Raw genomic sequence first — 18,236 nt, forward strand, 5'->3', positions numbered from 1 at the left:
TCAGAGTTCAGCCCTGCCCTTTTGCCCTTGGCCCAACAATACTCAAGATAAATACATCAATGCTACAATCAATTTCTGTGAACATCATGAGAAGAAAGAAATCATATGGTGCTGTTTCCTGGAAATTTACATACTACACATGATGTCGGAATCGTATTCGGATTTCATGGAGGCTCGGTATTCGCATGACTGGAAGCTCAGAATGCTATAATCCTTCACGACTCAAGTGTGCTTACAGGAACAATGCTTGTAGCATATATAATTACGAAAGCATGTTTCCTCCCTGCACTGATAGGTCGCACTGCGAGCTTGACAGAATCTCCAAGTCTCAAGCATGCTAATACTTGAATTCTATTTACCTGGATTGCCCTTCAGGGTGTAGAATGGTTGGAAAGTAGAATTGAAAGTCATGGCTTGATCCGTTGAATCAAATAGAGCCTGGCAAGCTTTCTAGCCAATTTTGCCCATTCTCTTCTGCTATGAGCACATTGCAAAAGGTGCTGCTGTGTGCGCTCTTTTCTGCCCAAGGCGGAGGGCTTGTAGTAAGCTGCACTGCCGCACTCCCGAAAACACTAGGTATACGATCGATAGAGAGTGTTGCTAGCTTAAGGTTTTGGTCTCTTTGATGTTATGAGAATACTAGAGGTTTTAAGCTCTGTTTTACCCTGTAGATTTAGATGAGCCAGACCCAATACTAAGTACTTTATGTAGCAATTTGGCAAGCATTACTTTACAATCAGATGAGGACCATTCATGAACAAGTCTTGATATATTCCAAGGAAGGCATGTACAGGTGTGTGGCTGGGTAGGTTGGTTGCCTGTTGAGCACCAAGGGACAGCTCAGGTACCCCTGCTCACAGCAACCCATCACCCCTCACAGTGCCCGCATGTACGTACTTTATAGTGGGTTTCAGCGGGTCATCCCACCCGCTGTATGCATGGCTGGGCCTCAGACTGGCAATGGGACTGGGACTGCCACAGGACAATGACATGCTCGTGTCTGCTCTTCCTCCTCCTTGAGCTGAGCTTGTTTTCCCTAACCTGCCTGCCTTGCAGGCTCTCAACTTCAGCGACCATACTTCTCTTCCCTCCGTCATAATCTCCCTCATTGAATTGATTGCATGTTGCTACTCGAACTTACCTCAGGTGCCCTTCTCGAAGCTGTCTAACAGGCCGCGCGGAACATCAACGTCATACTGTGCTGATCATCCATGCTGCTCAACCACCTGTGCTCGACGGGCAGCTCTACGATACTTGATACTTCATCCCTCTTTGGATTGCCAAGAACTCTCTGCATATTCACCCAAAGACGAGCCAACACCCAACGAAATATTGGGTGCTCTGTACAAGTCCTATGCCCCTCACCCTGGCTCGAGAACACCCCTCCAAATGATCACACGAAGGCCCCTTGGGAAGGACGCCACCGAGGATTCCTCTCTCGTTTCACATGTGAAGATGGAGAGCACACCTGGTGAAGCGCCTGCCAGCTCGACTGTTAGCAATGTTGATCAGGTACAGCAAAACGAAGCCCAGGACTCGGACGTCGACAGCTGGGAGCGGTCCAGCGCCAGCGAGAACGAAGACGAAGACGAAGATAACGATCGCGATACATCAAGGCCAGGTGCAGGAGCTGGTGACGCAGCCACACATGTGGTCGACCATGGCGAGGGTCCTCGCATATTGCCGCCCACCATGGATGCACACTGGGAGGACAAGGCGGCGAACAATACACAAAACACAGACTTGCCAGTGCCTGGAGCCGAGAGCCTTAATGAGACGAACCCGTTCAGGAGAAAGATGTCACTGTCAAGTGGGCAGCATAGTGCCACTACACTCATGCCAAGTTCTACCGAGACGCCGCCCCCTATGCCCTCCTCCGAGAGCCTTGCCAAGCTGAGTCTGAACGATGCAAGCAACAATCCATGGCAGCCCGCGCTCGATGAGAAGCAGAACACGATCACGCCCTCGTTACTGTCGACGGGAGCAGAGCTTGAACCTTCAAATAACATCTGGGCTTCTCAAGTCCCCTCGCGGGCTCCATCCACAGGACCGCGAGCTCCTCCGGCCGATCCGGCCGAGCAGTTCGTCCCTCAAGACGAGCGGGCTAGCTGGGGCGACGAGCTTGCCGAACCCGAACAGTCTCCCATTGCCATACCTCCTTCGTTCCGCAAGCCTCTGGAGGGCGAGGCGCTAGAAGAGGATAGTCATGCTTGGGATGATCTTGCAAGGCAGGATAAAGGCAAAGCGCCCATGACTAGGACGGTGACATCAGACCTCCCAGCGGAGGGTGCCCGTGCAGAAGAGTGGAATTTGATTGATAACGAGCCAATGCCTGGCCCATCTGGCGCCGGAGGGCCTGTTGCTCAACCCACGACAGAGGGCGGTGAAAACCTGCTTAGCGACAAAAAGGCTCCCGCGCCGCCACCAAGAGCACCAATTTCCGCAAAGGCGGAGACATACCAGGTCAAAAACATCACCTGGCGCGACGCGGCGACGGCCAAGGACTTACAAAAGTCGCCGATCCTGATTCAGAATGCGAACGGTCCATGTCCGCTCATGGCCCTCGTCAATGCGCTGACATTGTCGACTCCTGTGGGCGCGGAAGACGCTGTTTTGGTGAATACCCTGAAGACCAGGGAACAGATCAGCCTCGACCTGCTTCTCAATGCGGTCTTCGATGAGCTCATGTCTGAGAGGAGGATGACTCCGGATGTGTCGCTGCCTGATGTGACGGAACTGTATGACTTCTTGAAAGGGCTGCATACCGGCATGAATGTTAACCCTCGGTTTGTCCCAACCGAGGAAGTTGAGAAGGCCTTCAAGCGGACCTCGCTCACACACATCCACCCGACCGCGAGAGACAATATGATACCTGGCACCTTTGAAGACACGAGGGAGATGGCATTCTACAGGACGTTCAAGATACCCCTGATTCATGGCTGGCTGCCTTCGAAAGATGACCCAGCTTACGACGCATTCAAGAGGCAGGCAGAGTCGTACGAAGATGCGCAGAACATCCTGTTCAGGGAGGAAGAGCTGGAAGACAAGCTCAGCAATCCCAACGGCGACGGTCTGTCAGCAGAGGAACAACGCATATACCAGGATGTTCTGACCATCAAGTCCTTTCTATACTCGGCCGCAACGCAGCTGACGCCGTTCGGCCTCGATGTCATCACGAAGGCCATGCGGCCTGGCTCTGTGGCCATCCTGTTCAGAAATGACCACTTCTCCACTCTCTACCGGCACCCAGAGACCCTTCAGATATTCGCTCTCGTCACCGATGCGGGTTACGCAGGACATCAGGAGGTTGTCTGGGAGTCACTCGTTGACGTGAACGGCGAACGGTCTGAATTCTTCTCGGGCGACTTTAGAGTCGTTGGAGGACCGTCCCAGGCCGAGCAGTTCGCGGCGGCAGGGAGCCCTTCTGCATCCCACGGTCAACAGGAATGGACAACGGTTCAGGGAAAGAAAGGCAAGGGTAAGAACCAGGCGGAAGAACCACCCCTTTCGCCCAAGGAACAGGAAGACCACGACCTTGCGCTTGCCCTCCAGCTGCAAGAGGAAGAAGACCAGCGCCATCGTTCAGAGCAAGCCGAGCGACGCCGCGAGGCCCAGCTCTCGGAACAGTTTATCGAGCAGCAGGCTACAAGGCGCGGTCCTGTCGGGCTTCGACAGGGCTCGACCAACAGTGTTGGTCAGCAGTCAGCCCCTCCATCGCCAGTTGGCCGACGCACTTCTGCATCTAGTCAGGCACGGGGAGGTGCAAATAATGTGGCAACGCGTGGTGGTCGGCCCGCACAACCGCAGCAGCAACAGCATGTCAGGTCCCTCGTGACACCGGTTCTGCGCTCACAAGGGGTTAATCGCTCAGCTGATGCAGAAGATGACGATGCACCGCCGTCGTATGAAGACGCTTCGAAGGATAGACCTTATGTCCCGCCTGTCGGTCACCCGAGTCACCCGAGCTCGAGCTCGAGCCCAGCAATGTCAGCAGGCAGTCCTATGCTGCTGAACAGTCCGCCTAGACTGCAGCCATCACGAGCGCCAGGTGTCGCAGGAGTCCAGTATAGTCCGCCAGGTGCGGGGTTCAGGAGAGGCAATAGTCAATATCGACAGGGTGTTCCGCCAACTGCTGCAAGTGGAGGTGGGAGGGATAGGGATTGTATTGTCATGTAGGTGTGCATGACTGGAAAGATTTCAAGACCCCATGAGAAAGAAGGTACAAGAGACCGCGTGCAGTTGCTCATGACTTCGACGGGCCCTTCATTTCCGTCCCCTGCACTCTACAATTGCATTCTTCTTATTGGCCCAGCTACGAGCGGCATCGCTTATTTTCTTCTCTTTTTCTTTCTTTCTCTTCGTTTCGGCTCACGACCCGGGCATGTATTCCAAGGATTGTTGATGATGGGCTTGGGGTGGATGACGGAGAGGGATCCCAGCATCTTTGCTGCGTGGAGTTAAGGACCTGAAGGGCATTTTCCATTGGCTTCAAGCCAGCGACATTCCCATTTATTAACGAGAAGACGAAGATATGGGGGTTAGGCTATATTTAAGAAAGACCGGCTAGCCAGCGCGGTGAAGTAGAACTCAGTAGAGGCCAGACCAGAATCATGAAAGTTCTCCCATCAACTTTATAGTCAAACTTTGACATCCTCATCCTTTCGGTCCTGGTCTCGAAGTCGAGTCGAATCCAGGCATCTCTGCCCCTACCTTATTCAAACCCCACGCATAAGCACCATCATCATGAACGGTCGTCCGCCTCAAATCCCTCTTGAACTTATCCTCAAACGGTCCGCCTGTGGCCCTGTGGAGCACAGCCCGGTTATCCCAAATCACCAGGTCTCCCTCACCCTGCCACTGGACGCTCGTCACATACTTGGCCTGCGTGGCATGCTCATTCAACAACCTGATCAGGGCAGTCGACTCACCCTCCTCCATCCCCTCGATGTGGTGCAGGTGTGCACCGACGTACAAGTTCATCCTGCCGCTCGGCTCATGGACCTGCGCGGTCCTGTGCAGCGCCATCGGCGCGGTGGACACGTCGAGGTCCTTGAAGAACTCTGGAGACCCGGTCTTGCGGCTGTGGGAGATGGAGTGCGCACCGACGAGCGCTGCGCCCTCATCGCCACCCAGCACGAGAGCACGGACCCCTTCGTCCAGGCCCTCGAACGCGGTCCGCGAGTCGGCAAACTCGGTCTCGCCCCCTTGCCCCGTGGGCGGGATGGCCACGGCGCGCAGGCAGGAGAAGGAGGCGCGGCGCGGGTTGAAGGAACTGTCGACGTGGAAGAGGGCGTTGCCCCTGTTGTAGTGGGCGCGGGGGCTATCGCTGGGGACGACGGCGCCGTCGCCGTCGAGGTTGGAGGCGTCGAAGAGCTCGAGCTGGGTGTAGCGCAGCTTGCGGCCGGGGGTGATGTAGCGCGCGATGTTGTCCAGCTCGCCTAGGCGTCGAGAGAAGGCGACGTGGCTGTCGTCCGTGAGGTTTGTGTTGCGGAAGACGGCGAAGCCGTACTGGGGGTGGCGGTGGAGGTTAGTGAGTGTAAAGAGAGGCAGGCTTGTGCTACTATGTCTCTTTCCCATCTTTTCTCGTTTCTCTCACCTTTGCTAAGGCTGCCTTGATCTCATCAAGCTGCTCATCGCTCATATCGGTAAAGTCAGCCCCTTGGATCTCAGCGCCGAAGGTGGGATGGAGCTCCTTGACCGTGATGGTCCGGAACACCGTTTCCTGAATGAGGCCAGGCATATTGGTCTTTCGAATTGGTTCGGAATGTCTCACACGATGTATACCTTTAACTTGATTCTATGAGTAGGATAGGAATGGTTCAGAAATTCTTAAAAGCTGGCTGTAGCCCTATGCTATGTATCTCACCAGAAGCAATTGTTTTTCTTCTGTCGTTCCAAAGACAGCCCAAAGTGCCGAGTGAGTTGTGAGCGCGGGGTGCGGGGTGAACAGGGCTGCTCATCCGGCTCGCCACAGGCAGCTGACCCTGGGAATAACTCTTCTCCTGGGTTTCGTTGATATGAGAAACATGGGCAAATCTTTCTGACCGCGCTTGAAGTCCACTAGGGATATCTGCAACGTGGATCGTGGTAGATCGAAAACCCATTCGGTCGACTTCGGCATGCCTATGCGAATCCTTATGGAAAACACCACTCCATCCCCCAATGATGAGCAATTCAAGGGAAAGGCCATCATGGCAAGCTTCTTGTGCGAGTCGTGATGCGGAATCTCATGGTGACCGAGATCTTTTCCCTTCAGCGTATGGGCATGAGCAAGTTTGCTGGGTGATAATATCATGGTCGAGCTTGTGTCGGGCAATCAACCTCAGAAGGTTGCCAGTCGAGACAGCTGGTATGAGAACCATCCATGTGGACAGATTCCTCTTCTCTCTCTATAGCCATCATAAGACCTTCCTCGGTGTGTGATGATCGATCCCTTCAACCGTGCCTTCGAGTTCGTCGATCCGATGACCAGGCCCTCCCTGACCCAGTCTGAGACCCCACGATATATTCATTATTTTGATCTGGGCTTTGCACAAGGGTTGTGCTATGATTCTTCCTCCCCCTTCTTCTCTCTTGCTTTTCTGCTGCGTAAGCTGTTCAAGGCTGTCTCATCCCTTATCTAATCCTCTGGCCTTGATGAACCGCACGATCTGCTCCCTTGTCAGCTTATCATTATATGCTTCATGGCAGTCATAAAACGATATGAGCTCCTGGGTACAGTCCACCATGGCCTCGAGATCAACATTGCTCTCCGAGAGCCAGTGCCCGAAACGCTGCACCTTGCTGTACCGCTCAATCTTGTGGGCATTGCTTGCACTGTCCACACCCTGCTGGCTCGACTGTTGCCCCTGCACAGCACCAGGGGTCATCGGCTGGCGGCTCTGCTGCAGCTGATTGAGCGCGCTGGTCATGGCATTCACACTGGCCACATTGGGTGTGCCTAGCCCAGCTGTCCCCGTGCCTGACCCTTGGCTCGAGCTCGGGCTCTGGGCCTGGCCTTGCGCAGCACCGCTGTTCTGAGACGGCCGGAAGACGATGGCCAGTAGGATGGCGGTGAGAGCAATAGTGTGCGGTGGGTAGATTAGCGGAAGATCGGTCATGTAGTGGTCGTTAACAATGGACCAGGCCAGGGCTAGCTCGTCGTTGGTAAGGTTCAGGTTGGATTGTAAGCTAGTCAGGGTACGGTAGGGTTGATGTACAATGAGGTGCGAGTTCAGCTCAGATATGAGCCAGAACTCGCACTCGCCAATTTTGGAGGGTTCGTGGAAGAGTTGCATGTCTGGCAATGCAATGTAAGCATCAAATCAACCGCATGGAGAGGAAGGAGGAAATGCCCAGCCGAGTACGTACCAGTCCAGAGGCCTCGAGCTTCCTGTGTCACAAGCCGAATATGCTGCGGACACTCCTCCATCTTACAAGCCAGGTATAGAGCCGTTGCCATGACAAGGAAAGGGTTGGTCCTCCTGATCTCGACCTTTGTGTAGAAGCGCTTGATATAGACCTGGGCGGTGGCGATGGCCTGTTGTCGAGTCCCGAGTCTCTTTGCGAGGCGGTTGGTCTCTACCCACACGTGACGACCGCCATCATTAGCTTCTGTTATGCTCCTATTTGAATAGCATGGCTAGGGAGGGCACTCACGCTGGTTGAAGAATATGTTCAGGTGTCGTAGCTGTGGCAGGCCAAAGCTCTGGACCAGCGCTGGGTCTTCATCCTCGAGCTTCTGGCGGATTGAGGCCAGCTGCTCCTTGGTGAACTGCCAGTGCTTTCGCTGGGTGGACTCCCAGTAGTTGGCCGCCATAGCAGCCAGGAAATAATCATCAGCACAGGGCCTCCCAACCCCAGCCCCGTGGCTGTAATGTGCTGCTTGCTCTTGTTGTAGTGGTCGAAAAAGAGAAGACGTATCACTGCACAGGTGGACGGCAGCAGCGGATTGCTTTCTAGCAAGCATTACTCATTTGTCTGGTAGGTTAATCAGGGACCTTCAGAGCAACCCACTTACTATGAATGCCCTGTGATTAGGGATTTAGGGGAACCCGCTAAAGAGAGACACCCAGTGACGTGAGCGCCTCGGCCCGAGTAAGGAAAGGTCCGTGGGGTGAGGTCGAAACCAGGATGGAGCTCCAGAAAGTGGGGGACAGGCCTGGGGCCGCCATCCTTACCCAAACAAGCCCTGGGCAAAAGGCCTGAGCAGTTTGATGAACGTCCTGTGTTTCTCCAACGGTGACCAAAAGAGCTTCAACTGAGGTCATCATCTCCTGATGCAACAGTACCACAAGAGCCACACCAGCGTGGACTGTCTACCACAGAAACAGGAAAACCAATTGAGCACAGTCTCATAAGGCCAGCCAGTCTACTGCCGCCTCTGAGTACCGCAACCCCCCCTGGCGTGGTGACTGCGCGCCAGACCTCATCTTGCGATTGCGACAAGCCAACCTCTTCCACATCGAGCCATGATACGAACATAGCAAACGGCGCGAACGCAACCCATCACCCCCTCGGAAGAGCGCACCCAACTTGTAGTTGGGTTCGAACACTCTCCCTTTCGCACATCGCCTTCCGACTCTCCCCACCTTTCCACCGGCAAAACTGGTTTTCCCGTGCAATGATACACCAGTAGCAAGGATGCAGATCACAAAGGTGGTCAAGGAGTTCGAGATGGAGCTCGCAGAGTCGCAGAATCAGCGAGACAAGAGGGTTGAGGAGCTGTGGAGGAAGTTGGATCCGCAGGGGACGAACGAGCTGGATCTGAACGGCCTGCAGAAGGGGTTGAGAAGGATAGACCATCGTGAGCTGCCTGGCATATCATGACACCTCAAGCAACCGCTGATGGAGAGATGTAGCTTTGAAAAATGCCGATGATATGATGAAGGAAATCATACAGATGGTCGACAGCAACAATGACGGCAAGATCCAATACGAAGGTACGGTTGTTTGGAATCTGGGGGGGGGGGTGGCAACGGGGCCTGCCATTTTTCGGAGCGCATCGCTGATCTTGAATGGATACTATGCAGAATTTCGAGTCTTTGTTGAGGCTGCTGAGCGTCAACTGCTTCTCCTCTTCACATCCATAGACCGGAACCATGATGGCAGGGTTGGGCCTGACGAGCTGGCAGCAGCTTTCCAAAAAGCAGGTCTGTCTGTGCCTAGGCGCAGGTTAGCTGGCTTCTTTGACGAGATTGACATGAATCATGATGGATACATCAGTTTTGATGAGTGGCGGTAAGCATGTCACTTTTTCCTTTCTTTTTTTCTCTCCCTGCGTTGGCCATTTTGAATCTCCCCCTATTGCGTGTTGTGATCTTGAGACCGTGAGGAAAAAAAGAGGAAGCAAAACAAATCGCTCTGGAAAGCTAGGATACTGGTTCACAGCCTAGTGGTGCGCTCATTGTCACAATGATTCTTGAGGTGCTAGGAAAGGCTGGATATTGGCAGAAAGTAGAGGGGGGTCGCCCCATCCGGATGGTATTCTTCCATGGCCTGTGAATATTATGCTAATTCACCAAAATCCATGAAGTGATTTTCTCTTATTTATGCCTAGCACCAACGGCTCTCCATTAGAGGCAGCGCTCTCATACTACAGCTCTGTGGTTATGCTGAATGCTGAGGGAGATTCTATGGTCACAGAAGAAACACTCGAAGGTCTAGGTACGACGGGCTTTCTTCTTCAAGCACTCTTTGGGTCGATTCTCAGGCTCGCACAACCCACCCCTCCTGAACAATCTCCTTACCTGAACCCACCTCCAACTTCTGAGCTCCGTGGTGAAACTGGACCTGGATCTGAATCTGGACCTGGACCTGGATCTCCATCAACAACGTCGACAACATCACCATCCCCTCAACCAGACCTTATCGCCACTCTGCCACAACAACAGCAGCCTCCCACATCGCCACAATCCAATCCATCAAGGCAATTCAAAATGAAAAAGAACAAGAACAACAATACCAAGGAGGATAGGATGGCTGCAGCCTATTCCTCCTATCCCCAAGCTGCAGCGGGCAGCATCTCTGACAGCACCACCATCCCCACCAGTGCAGTCCAGCAGGCCACTGGCACTGCAGCTGAGGACCTCCAGATCATGGACGCATCAGGTACTTCTAACAAGCAGACCAATGGCGACGTCGATCTCTTGGATGCCCAACACCAATACGACAACGATGACCACCGCTACCACGATCCTGACCCCCAGCTTTATTCGCGCGAGATTGATGTCGATGGAATAGAGTACGATGAGGATGAAGAAACGAAAACAGGGCTAACACAATACCTCCCTGAACCAGGTTACTTCCTCGCCGGTGCTCTCGCGGGCGGCGTCTCTCGTACCGCGACCGCGCCCCTTGACCGTATCAAGGTCGCGCTTCTTGTCGCCACAGGTGCTACGAATGGCGGAGGTGGAGTCAAGTCCATTGGTGCCGCCGTCCGTGAACTGTACAAGGCTGGCGGAATCCGTACCTTCTTCGCTGGTAAGCTTGTCTACTCCCGAGCCCTTTACCACACCTTGACCATAATACTCGCCCCCAAGTGGCCACATTTGGGTGCTGGAGGGGCTTGTGATTCAACTAGTCGTGGAAATATGTGTCTGACATGGATGGCAGGCAATGGGCTGAACGTGCTCAAAATCATGCCTGAGACGGCGATCAAGGTAAGTAGTTGTCTACTCAGCTATGATGGTCTTGACAGCCGCTGACCGTCGATCTATAGTTCGGTTCGTACGAGGCGGCAAAGCGCACTCTGGCCACGCTCGAGGGCCACAGCGATCCCACCAAGATCAATCCGTACTCCAAATTCGTGGCCGGTGGGTTTGCAGGCATGGCGGCACAGTGAGTCGAACCATCGGGGCGTCGCACCTCCCACATACAAGCAATCCGTACTTACAAATTCTACTAGGGCATGCGTCTACCCTGTTGATACTCTCAAGTTTCGCCTGCAGTGCGAGACTGTCCAGGGCGGCCCCACCGGAAACGCCTTGCTTGTACAGACGGCCCGCAAGATGGTAGTTGAGGGCGGGTTTCGCTCAGCCTATCGTGGCCTCACCATGGGTCTCGTGGGCATGTTTCCTTACAGCGCCATCGACATGGGCACCTTCGAGTTCTTGAAGAAATCCTATACGATCCAGAAGGCGCGCTACTACGGCATTCACGAGGAAGATGCAGCCCCAGGTAACCTGATTACTGGTTTCATTGGTGCCTGCTCGGGCGCCTTTGGTGCCACTGCTGTGTACCCGATCAACGTGTTGCGCACCCGTCTCCAGACTCAGGGCACCCGCATGCATCCGCCAACCTACACCGGCATTTGGGATGTGACATGCAAGACCTGGAAGAATGAGGGCTTCCGCGGCATGTACAAGGGTCTGACACCCAATCTGCTCAAGGTCGCCCCGGCGCTGAGCATCACCTGGGTCGTCTACGAGAGCTCGAAGCGGACCATGGGCCTGCACTGAACGCAGATCTAGGATCAAACGCAGCTGAGAGAATCTAGCCACACTCGACCAATTGACCTCGGGCCTCCTGTACTGTTTACGAGAGAAGCCTGACAGCTTTACTGATGCGAGCTGTCGGGAAAGAAGACTTTCAGTGGTCAGTGGTCATCAGACATCACATAAAGGGGGGGGGGGGGAGCTGGCAAAACAGCCAGCATGGAATACAAACAAAGAAGAGAAGAAAAACACAAAACCAAAAACGACTGCATCTGCACATGGCGTTTGGTGGAAACAAGCTAGGTGAGCCTTTGATTGAATTTGGATTCGTTTTACTGGGTCAAAATAGCCAAAGGCGTTGGAGACACGCGTGGAGAGGGCAAGTGACACACACAATGATAAAGGAGGGAAGATGATGATACCAGAGAAGACCGAGATACAGCAGACACATGATTGTTGGAGAGAGCGGTTTTCACACAATATACTCGATAGAGAGTGAAATGGATGGGTCGGAGGCCATCGTGGTCAAAGACGTTCATGTAGTCCACAGCCCGATGCATATCGACATTAAGCAATGCTCATACGATAACCACGAACACCCCTTACTCTAGATCTAAGTTGCATTGAAAACCTTTTGCAAACGGCAAACGTCATAACAAAGTAAAGACAGACTCAGGTGGTCTGATTTGCTTATCTCCTACACTGTGTTGTATATGCGCCCCTCTCTCACCTTGCCCCTTTCAGGTGAAGTCGTCACCGCACGCGTCGTCCTCCTGCGGAAATACTATAGTATTCGTAAGTCTTGATCCTTCAAGGTGCATACTGGCCAATAAGCAGATGTTGAAGGCCATTGTAACCCCTCTTGATTTAAGCTTACGTGCATACGCGTTAAGCTTGATATGGCCTGAGATGTTGCGCTTTCCCATGAACCAATGGCCCCACTCACCCACCTATTGGAGGGAAGAGGAGGGGCAACATGGGAACCATTCGGTCGGATTTTGGTCCTTGCTGACGGACGCCGCGCCGTCTTCCAGCCTCTTCCATTCGATTGGTAACAACTCGGCGTACTGTACAACGTTTTTGCTATCCCACTTATCTCCTGGCATGAAGTAGACGATAACGGCCCCGGCGTTCGGCATAGTTTGGTATTTTTGCACACATGGGTTATCGGGGTTGGGAGCCCTCCCAACCATACCACCATAGAACACACGGAGTAGAAGGCGGGGTTCCCACGGGGCTCCAAGCCTTTGATAGCGCTGACGAAGCTTTTGAGTCAAAGATGCAGCTCTAGCCTCACCAAGAGGAAGGGACGATGATGAAGTGAGGGGCTTCTCTCACCAAGAACCTTGTTCCTGCATGTTGAACGTGGTACTAAGTAGGCTAGGGAAATACATGTAAATTAGGACCAGTGCCTTTTGTTTCCCCCCAGCCGCGAATCTTTCTGTCGCGCCTCAATTTTTGTCCGTCTTTCTTACATTGATTGCATCTTGACTACGTCCTCCTCATCGTGGGTATCGTCGTCGTCCTCGGCCCCTTTCTGTTTGTTCATCCACTCGTGCCACTCATTGGTTTAGACGACGCATCATCGGTTGCGTCTTCAAAGTAAGCAGAGGGGAAAAAGAAGAAGAGAAATTTCCACGCCAAACGAAACGGAGGAAGAGAGGAGGCCCACGTCTCTGTCCCTCTCTCTTGCCATAGCGCAGCACGGTTCGCGACGTTTCTGTCCTTGGCGATAGTTTCAAAGCAGGCCGCCAAGCCGTTTCGGGGCGCGGGAGAGCCTCCACACCCACCAGGGCACGTCCCCCTCCTCTACATTTCCTGTACACAATGTCTGGCATTCCCTATTCCGACAACATGTACAGTGGGCTTGACGACTCATCAGATGCCGACGAGGATCTGTATACAGCCCTGACGGGAGACGGAGGAAACACTGGTGCGCATAGACGAGGAGGAGGAGAAGAAGTCGCCGATGGTCTTTATGATGAACAATATGGTCACCATCAGCCAGATGAGGCAGCAGCAGAAGAAGAAGAACAAGAGGCAGCACTATCGCCATCAGATGGATACTTTGGTCGACGTCCCGTATTACCAGGAGAAGGTCCTGCTGGATCTGGATCTGGGTCTGGATCTGGGGCTGGAAATAGACCTCCTTGGGTCTCTGGACCGGAGTCCAGCTGTGAGGATGACCCGAGCCATCCCTACCTGTCCACCTATTCTCCTGCTCAGCAGCCAAAAGACGATCTCGAGGTACCTGGTGCCACGTCGTCGCCCGCGTTGCCACCCCTATCGTCCCAAGTACCTCATGTACCAGATGTCTGGGTGTCAGACCCGTCACTAGAGCAAGGGTCCACCGCCGAGAGCAAAGCAAGAGAGGCCCAAGAAGAGCGCGATCAAAACCGACCTTCTTTTCCGTCCTTCTCGTCCACCAGGAGCAATCATGACCCTCCAGAGTCTACTACTACACACCTTCCAAATCTCGCCACCAATAGCACTCCTGGTTCTCACAATCACCACCCAGCAGCAGTTTTTCCTTCGGCCTTCTCGCTGCTGAACCCACATCCGCCGCTATCAATATCCACGGGCCCTCGAACCGCTACTTCTTCATCCTCGAGGTCGGGCCCGGCCCATCATTATAGGTACACGCCCTCGGCGACGTCGTCATCTGCTGCAGGGCTGGCAACCTCGGCCAACCGCTCCCATCGCAGCAATACGATATATTCAGAGCGCTCGTCGCTGTTCAGCGAGGCCCCTCCTGCCTACACACCCTCACCTACGTCGCCTTTAACCCACTCGAGCAGGCCTTCTCTCACTTATCAGGGCATCACCTCTTCCTCTTCACCACCGTCGACTACTGGTACGAGTCATTCCGCCTTTACCGGAAACATGGGTCGCCCTTCGACGCCCGAGAGGCGTGGCCTCCTGAATGGCCAGGCGTACCAAACCATCACCCCACAGAGCATGGGAGGAGAGCCAGATGAGAATGGACACTATGACTACCACCCTCAACCTCCTCATGGATGGAGAGAGCGGCTGGGTCAGCTCAGTTGGAGGAAACACTGGAAGATGGTCATCCTCGGCGTGATCCTGCTGTTCATCACGATCGGCTTCCTGGTCAGCTCGATCAAGGGCGTCAAGAATGAGGTAAGTTGCTTACTAGGATTGCCATTGGCCCTTGCACCATTTGCTATTTGCGTGCACACGACATCTTGTTCTCGTTCATGGATGTAGTGACGCAATCGGTTATAGTGCTGACGTGGGCGATGGCATGCATGGCTTGTCATCATTATGATTGTTGTGCTTGTACATCAACGGAACCACTAAACCCTACCCTCATCTCTTCTCTCATTGCAACTGTTCCTCTCTATACTATTATCATATGAGTGCAAGGCCTAGCCCTTTCATCAGTCGCTAACGGGTAGCTATGCAGAGAAAGATCACGGCCCCAGGAGGCAACCCTGGCAGCAGCCCACCAGCTGAATCCCTACCAGAGGTGGGCGATGGAGACATCCCAGATCAGGATGACGACGGTGTCAAACTAAGTTATCCTCCCTTCGACGGGCCTCTGACGTGGACGGACAGCCGCATGTGTGCGCCCAAGGTAGCCAAGTCCCAGAATGTCGAGCTTCGGCTGGACTTCTCGGCCTCGCGCAACATCTCTGTCTTCCAGGACATCAAGGACGACTACGCCCACGACGGCAAAGACGTCCACATCAGTGGCGATGTGATTATCCGGCGCTCGGGTGCTGGGACCCCTGGGCCGTCGATCAAGGTGCAGACTATAGTCAACGACCGCAGTCTCAAACTCGAGCTCGACTGGGACGACGACGAGCAACGGCTGAAGATCTGGACGCCGCGCTCTATCTCATGGAGTGACAGCCTCTCGTCACCCTGTGCGGTAGTCCAGGCGACCATTTGGGTGCCAGCAGACAGCATCCTCGACAAGCTCAGCGTCGAGACCGTCCACCTCGGCGTCAAGCTGCTAGACAACCTGTCGCTGCAGCTGCGAGGCTCTACCCGGCTGGCCAGCACGGTTGGTTCCGTCGTCGCCGCCACAGACGGCGTGAAGGACAAGGCTGACCTCATGCATAATGCGCCGCCTACCACCTTCAACCTGGACACGCGCAACGTCGAGATCAAGACCATCTCAGGTAACATCATGGGCTCCTGGCCGCTGTATGACTATCTCGGCCTCGAGACCATCTCCGGCTCGATCCACGCGGGCGTCCGGCCCAAGGACGCGCTTAAGGACAGACCCCGCCCCGCAATTTTGTATGCGAAGTCCATCTCGGGTAACATTGAGGTGTACGAGCCCATCACCGAGGCCACCGCCACCCGGGCCCTGCAGGAGAAAGGAGCCAGTATTGCCAGCGGGCCAGAGGACCTTATCCCGCCGCGATCCTACGGCGTTGACCTGCAGAGCATGTCAGGCACGGTGAAAGCCAGCGTGGCGTTTGGCACTTCGTTTAAGACGCACACCACCTCGGGCAAGATGGACCTGACCTTGCTGCCGGTCTTGGACCAGACACAAGCCCTCGACGTCCTCCTCAGCGATGCTGCTGCTGCTGAGGGTGACGGCAACTCAAAGACAAGGAAATCTTTTGTGGAGACATCGTCTACGAGTGGTGACACGACGGTTGGCGTGCTCGAGGTGATGTGGACGGACCTAGCCACCGGCGCATACGTGAGCCCACCCCTTGTCGCACCAGTGCCTCCTCGTGCGCCGAGCGCGCCGATACCGCCTTTCTATCCCCCCTCAAATCCCAGGAATGATGACGATGGCACTGTTGTCATTCCTATCGGCGGAGGAGACCCCTATGACCTCCTGCAGCCCGAAGAGCCGTCTCAGCCACAGCAGCCCGGCCAACCCATCCTTCCAACCGGTGCCGCTCATATGAACTCGCCACCCCTCCGTGTACTCTCTGGCAAACATACAGCCACCAGTGCCCGGATCCGTGTGACCTACCCATCATCCTGGGAAGGGTTCATCGACGCCGACACCCTGTCCGGCAAGATCAACGTCGGAGGCGAAGGGGTCGAGATCATCCGCCGGCGGGAAGATGGGTTCCCTGGTATCAAGAAAGCTGTGCTGGCACACAAGGGGAGTATCGAGAAGGGAGGGGGTATTAAGGCGCATACTACAAGTGGGGACATCCGCGTGGCGATTGGGTCGTTGTGAGCGTAGTGACTCGGAAGGGAAAAGCAGACAGACGATAAGCGTTTGATGAAAAGGAAATTCCTGAAACTTTGCTGAGAGGTTTATTGATGATCTCGGAAGCTTGAAGCATGGGGCCAAATACTGTGAACGTTTTCTTCAAGAGAAATACATCAGAGGTGGAATTTCAAGGTTGCCGGTTGTTGGGGGTAAACAAATTCACCGGCGTTAATTCCTTATACAAAGGGAGAAGGCAGTTTCTACATGAGCATTAGTACCATCCATACGAGGTATTTGTCCAGGAGTTTCTACTTTGGATTAGGAAAGAATATATGACTAATTAATCACCTATGGAATGATTATGTGACCGTATAATTATTTGTACATACGGACCCTTAACCCAACTTGCAGTGCTATTAACTCTTCTGCTCCTCCTCAACCACCTCCTATTCTGAATGAATACAGCCACAACTATCACCGTGTTCCTCCTGACTATCGTTTTCCCCATCGCCCGCTCTTTTCACCCTGTCCTCCTCATCCTTTCCTAGAGAAGAAGCCAAACCACCGCCGCCATCTTCTTCGCCTCCCTCCTCGCTCTCATCAAGCAAGCTCTTCACCTGCAAAACCCTCCGTTTCGCCGCCTGCCATTTCCACGGCAGCGTCATGGCCGACGGCGCCAGGACCACCTCGCGCTCTACCCCTTCGCGGACGGCCACCTCCTCACAACCCCGTGCCGTCCGACCTGGGGCGATGACGTTGACGTTGGAATGTATGTCATTGTTACCAGTATTATTACCGTTGTTGCCGTTATCATCTCTTTGCCTGTCTTGCTGCTGCTGCAACCCCAACCCCAAATCCGCTTTCGCCACGTCCCCGTGAAAAGGCACGGCTACGAACCCGCCGCCGCCGCCGCCCTCGGTTCTCTGGAGTGAGGTCGTTGCTGCGGCTGCTGAAGAGCAACGACATGACCGGAGCCGGGAGTGGTCAGGGGGCAGGGCTTGCTGTGTTTGTGTTTTCTCTAAACGATTGATTATTTACTTTTTTCTTTTACTTAATGATGATAAGTTTTTAGTTAGCTAAGGAGCTGTCGTGGGACACTCTTTCCTTGAAGTGGTAATGAATTATCACTACATGTCAGAGACGAGTGCTGTGAAATCCTCTGGATAGTCACCTGATCTGTCCAAACTCATGCTAAGCTGTGTGCAGACCTCGCTCATTGAATTGAATACCAATAAAGCTTGAGACGAGCGTTGCAGCCTCCGCAGAGCCTCATTATAAAATTGTTTGGCATATTAAGTACACAAGTGTTGCAAGAAAACGGCTAATTATTTGAGTGATATCACTGACCTCATCTCTGCTTCATGCTCCGCATACTTCGGCCCAGCGTATAAGTCGTCAGAAACACTCGGCAACCAACTTGGCAGAATCCTGTTTTGAAGAGGCTCTAACGTCTTTCAAGCAACATACCACCTTCTTTTAGCACAGCCATGCAGCATATTATCTACATGAGGGAGGTTGCATACAGCAGGAGGTGCAGCAGCAGCCTATTAGCAACGCCACAAGAGACAAGCAGGCGTGTATGGGCAAGGAGAGACATGCTGATTCGTGGTATGGACATCCCCCAAAGGACGAATATGTGGTCAGCAACCGACTATACATCCGAACAACCT

The 18,236-nt window shown here is 53.9% G+C and overlaps 7 protein-coding genes across 7 annotated transcripts; 3 read left to right on the forward strand and 4 right to left on the reverse strand.

The window, feature by feature from the left end:
• Positions 1-2,508: 2,508 nt before the first annotated feature.
• Positions 2,509-3,603, forward strand: M406DRAFT_27030 (uncharacterized protein; the record flags this gene model as incomplete). The annotated part of the gene is made up of 2 exons (XM_040918077.1): positions 2,509-2,786; positions 2,859-3,603. Coding segments are annotated over 2 exons (1,023 nt in total), but the record flags the coding sequence as incomplete, so codon positions are not given.
• A 1,050-nt stretch (positions 3,604-4,653) lies between these two features.
• Positions 4,654-5,740, reverse strand: M406DRAFT_255798 (taurine catabolism dioxygenase; the record flags this gene model as incomplete). Its single annotated transcript, XM_040917058.1, has 2 exons — positions 4,654-5,508; positions 5,597-5,740. 2 exons carry the CDS (start codon positions 5,738-5,740, stop codon positions 4,654-4,656), a joined length of 999 nt encoding a protein of 332 aa, XP_040776479.1.
• Positions 5,741-5,805: 65 nt separating this feature from the next.
• Positions 5,806-6,506, reverse strand: M406DRAFT_355953 (uncharacterized protein). Its single transcript, XM_040923303.1, has one exon. The coding sequence runs from the start codon at positions 6,293-6,295 to the stop codon at positions 5,957-5,959; it is 339 nt and encodes a 112-aa protein (XP_040776480.1). The 5' UTR covers positions 6,296-6,506; the 3' UTR covers positions 5,806-5,956.
• A 102-nt stretch (positions 6,507-6,608) lies between these two features.
• Positions 6,609-7,921, reverse strand: M406DRAFT_88389 (uncharacterized protein; the record flags this gene model as incomplete). Its single annotated transcript, XM_040926119.1, has 4 exons — positions 7,639-7,921; positions 7,351-7,560; positions 6,930-7,279; positions 6,609-6,848 (listed from the first exon to the last, which is right to left on the reverse strand). Exons 1-4 carry the CDS (start codon positions 7,796-7,798, stop codon positions 6,609-6,611), a joined length of 960 nt encoding a protein of 319 aa, XP_040776481.1. The 5' UTR covers positions 7,799-7,921.
• A 307-nt stretch (positions 7,922-8,228) lies between these two features.
• Positions 8,229-12,007, forward strand: M406DRAFT_78329 (uncharacterized protein). Its single transcript, XM_040925974.1, has 9 exons — positions 8,229-8,785; positions 8,841-8,921; positions 9,012-9,219; positions 9,515-9,679; positions 9,927-10,089; positions 10,224-10,461; positions 10,594-10,640; positions 10,700-10,818; positions 10,886-12,007. Exons 1-9 carry the CDS (start codon positions 8,623-8,625, stop codon positions 11,436-11,438), a joined length of 1,737 nt encoding a protein of 578 aa, XP_040776482.1. The 5' UTR covers positions 8,229-8,622; the 3' UTR covers positions 11,439-12,007.
• A 2,963-nt stretch (positions 12,008-14,970) lies between these two features.
• M406DRAFT_276198 (uncharacterized protein) lies at positions 14,971-16,912 on the forward strand. Its single transcript, XM_040918272.1, has 3 exons — positions 14,971-15,951; positions 16,021-16,062; positions 16,267-16,912. The coding sequence occupies exons 1-3, from the start codon at positions 14,998-15,000 to the stop codon at positions 16,588-16,590; spliced, it is 1,320 nt and encodes a 439-aa protein (XP_040776483.1). The 5' UTR covers positions 14,971-14,997; the 3' UTR covers positions 16,591-16,912.
• A 100-nt stretch (positions 16,913-17,012) lies between these two features.
• Positions 17,013-18,163, reverse strand: M406DRAFT_329424 (uncharacterized protein; the record flags this gene model as incomplete). The annotated part of the gene is made up of 5 exons (XM_040920425.1): positions 17,013-17,489; positions 17,531-17,567; positions 17,914-17,994; positions 18,034-18,036; positions 18,090-18,163. 5 exons carry the CDS (start codon positions 18,161-18,163, stop codon positions 17,013-17,015), a joined length of 672 nt encoding a protein of 223 aa, XP_040776484.1.
• Between the last annotated feature and the right edge of the window lie 73 nt (positions 18,164-18,236).

Source organism: Cryphonectria parasitica (assembly GCF_011745365.1).
Source record: "Cryphonectria parasitica EP155 unplaced genomic scaffold M406scaffold_4, whole genome shotgun sequence".
Classification (NCBI taxonomy): Eukaryota; Fungi; Ascomycota; class Sordariomycetes; order Diaporthales; family Cryphonectriaceae; genus Cryphonectria; species Cryphonectria parasitica.

Excerpts from the sequence above, each read along its gene's own strand:
- M406DRAFT_276198 (XM_040918272.1), top strand. The coding sequence starts at position 14,998 with ATGTGTGCGCCCAAGGTAGCCAAGTCCCAGAATGTCGAGCTTCGGCTG. Across the intron at positions 15,952-16,020 it reads ACCAGACACAAGCCCTCGAC|ACATCGTCTACGAGTGGTGA; the intron begins GTCCTCCTCAGC and ends TCTTTTGTGGAG. Across the intron at positions 16,063-16,266 it reads CGACGGTTGGCGTGCTCGAG|CAGCCCGGCCAACCCATCCT; the intron begins GTGATGTGGACG and ends TCTCAGCCACAG.
- M406DRAFT_78329 (XM_040925974.1), top strand. The coding sequence starts at position 8,623 with ATGCAGATCACAAAGGTGGTCAAGGAGTTCGAGATGGAGCTCGCAGAG. Across the intron at positions 8,922-9,011 it reads CGGCAAGATCCAATACGAAG|AATTTCGAGTCTTTGTTGAG; the intron begins GTACGGTTGTTT and ends GATACTATGCAG. Across the intron at positions 10,819-10,885 it reads TTTGCAGGCATGGCGGCACA|GGCATGCGTCTACCCTGTTG; the intron begins GTGAGTCGAACC and ends AAATTCTACTAG.
- M406DRAFT_355953 (XM_040923303.1), bottom strand. The coding sequence starts at position 6,295 with ATGATATTATCACCCAGCAAACTTGCTCATGCCCATACGCTGAAGGGA.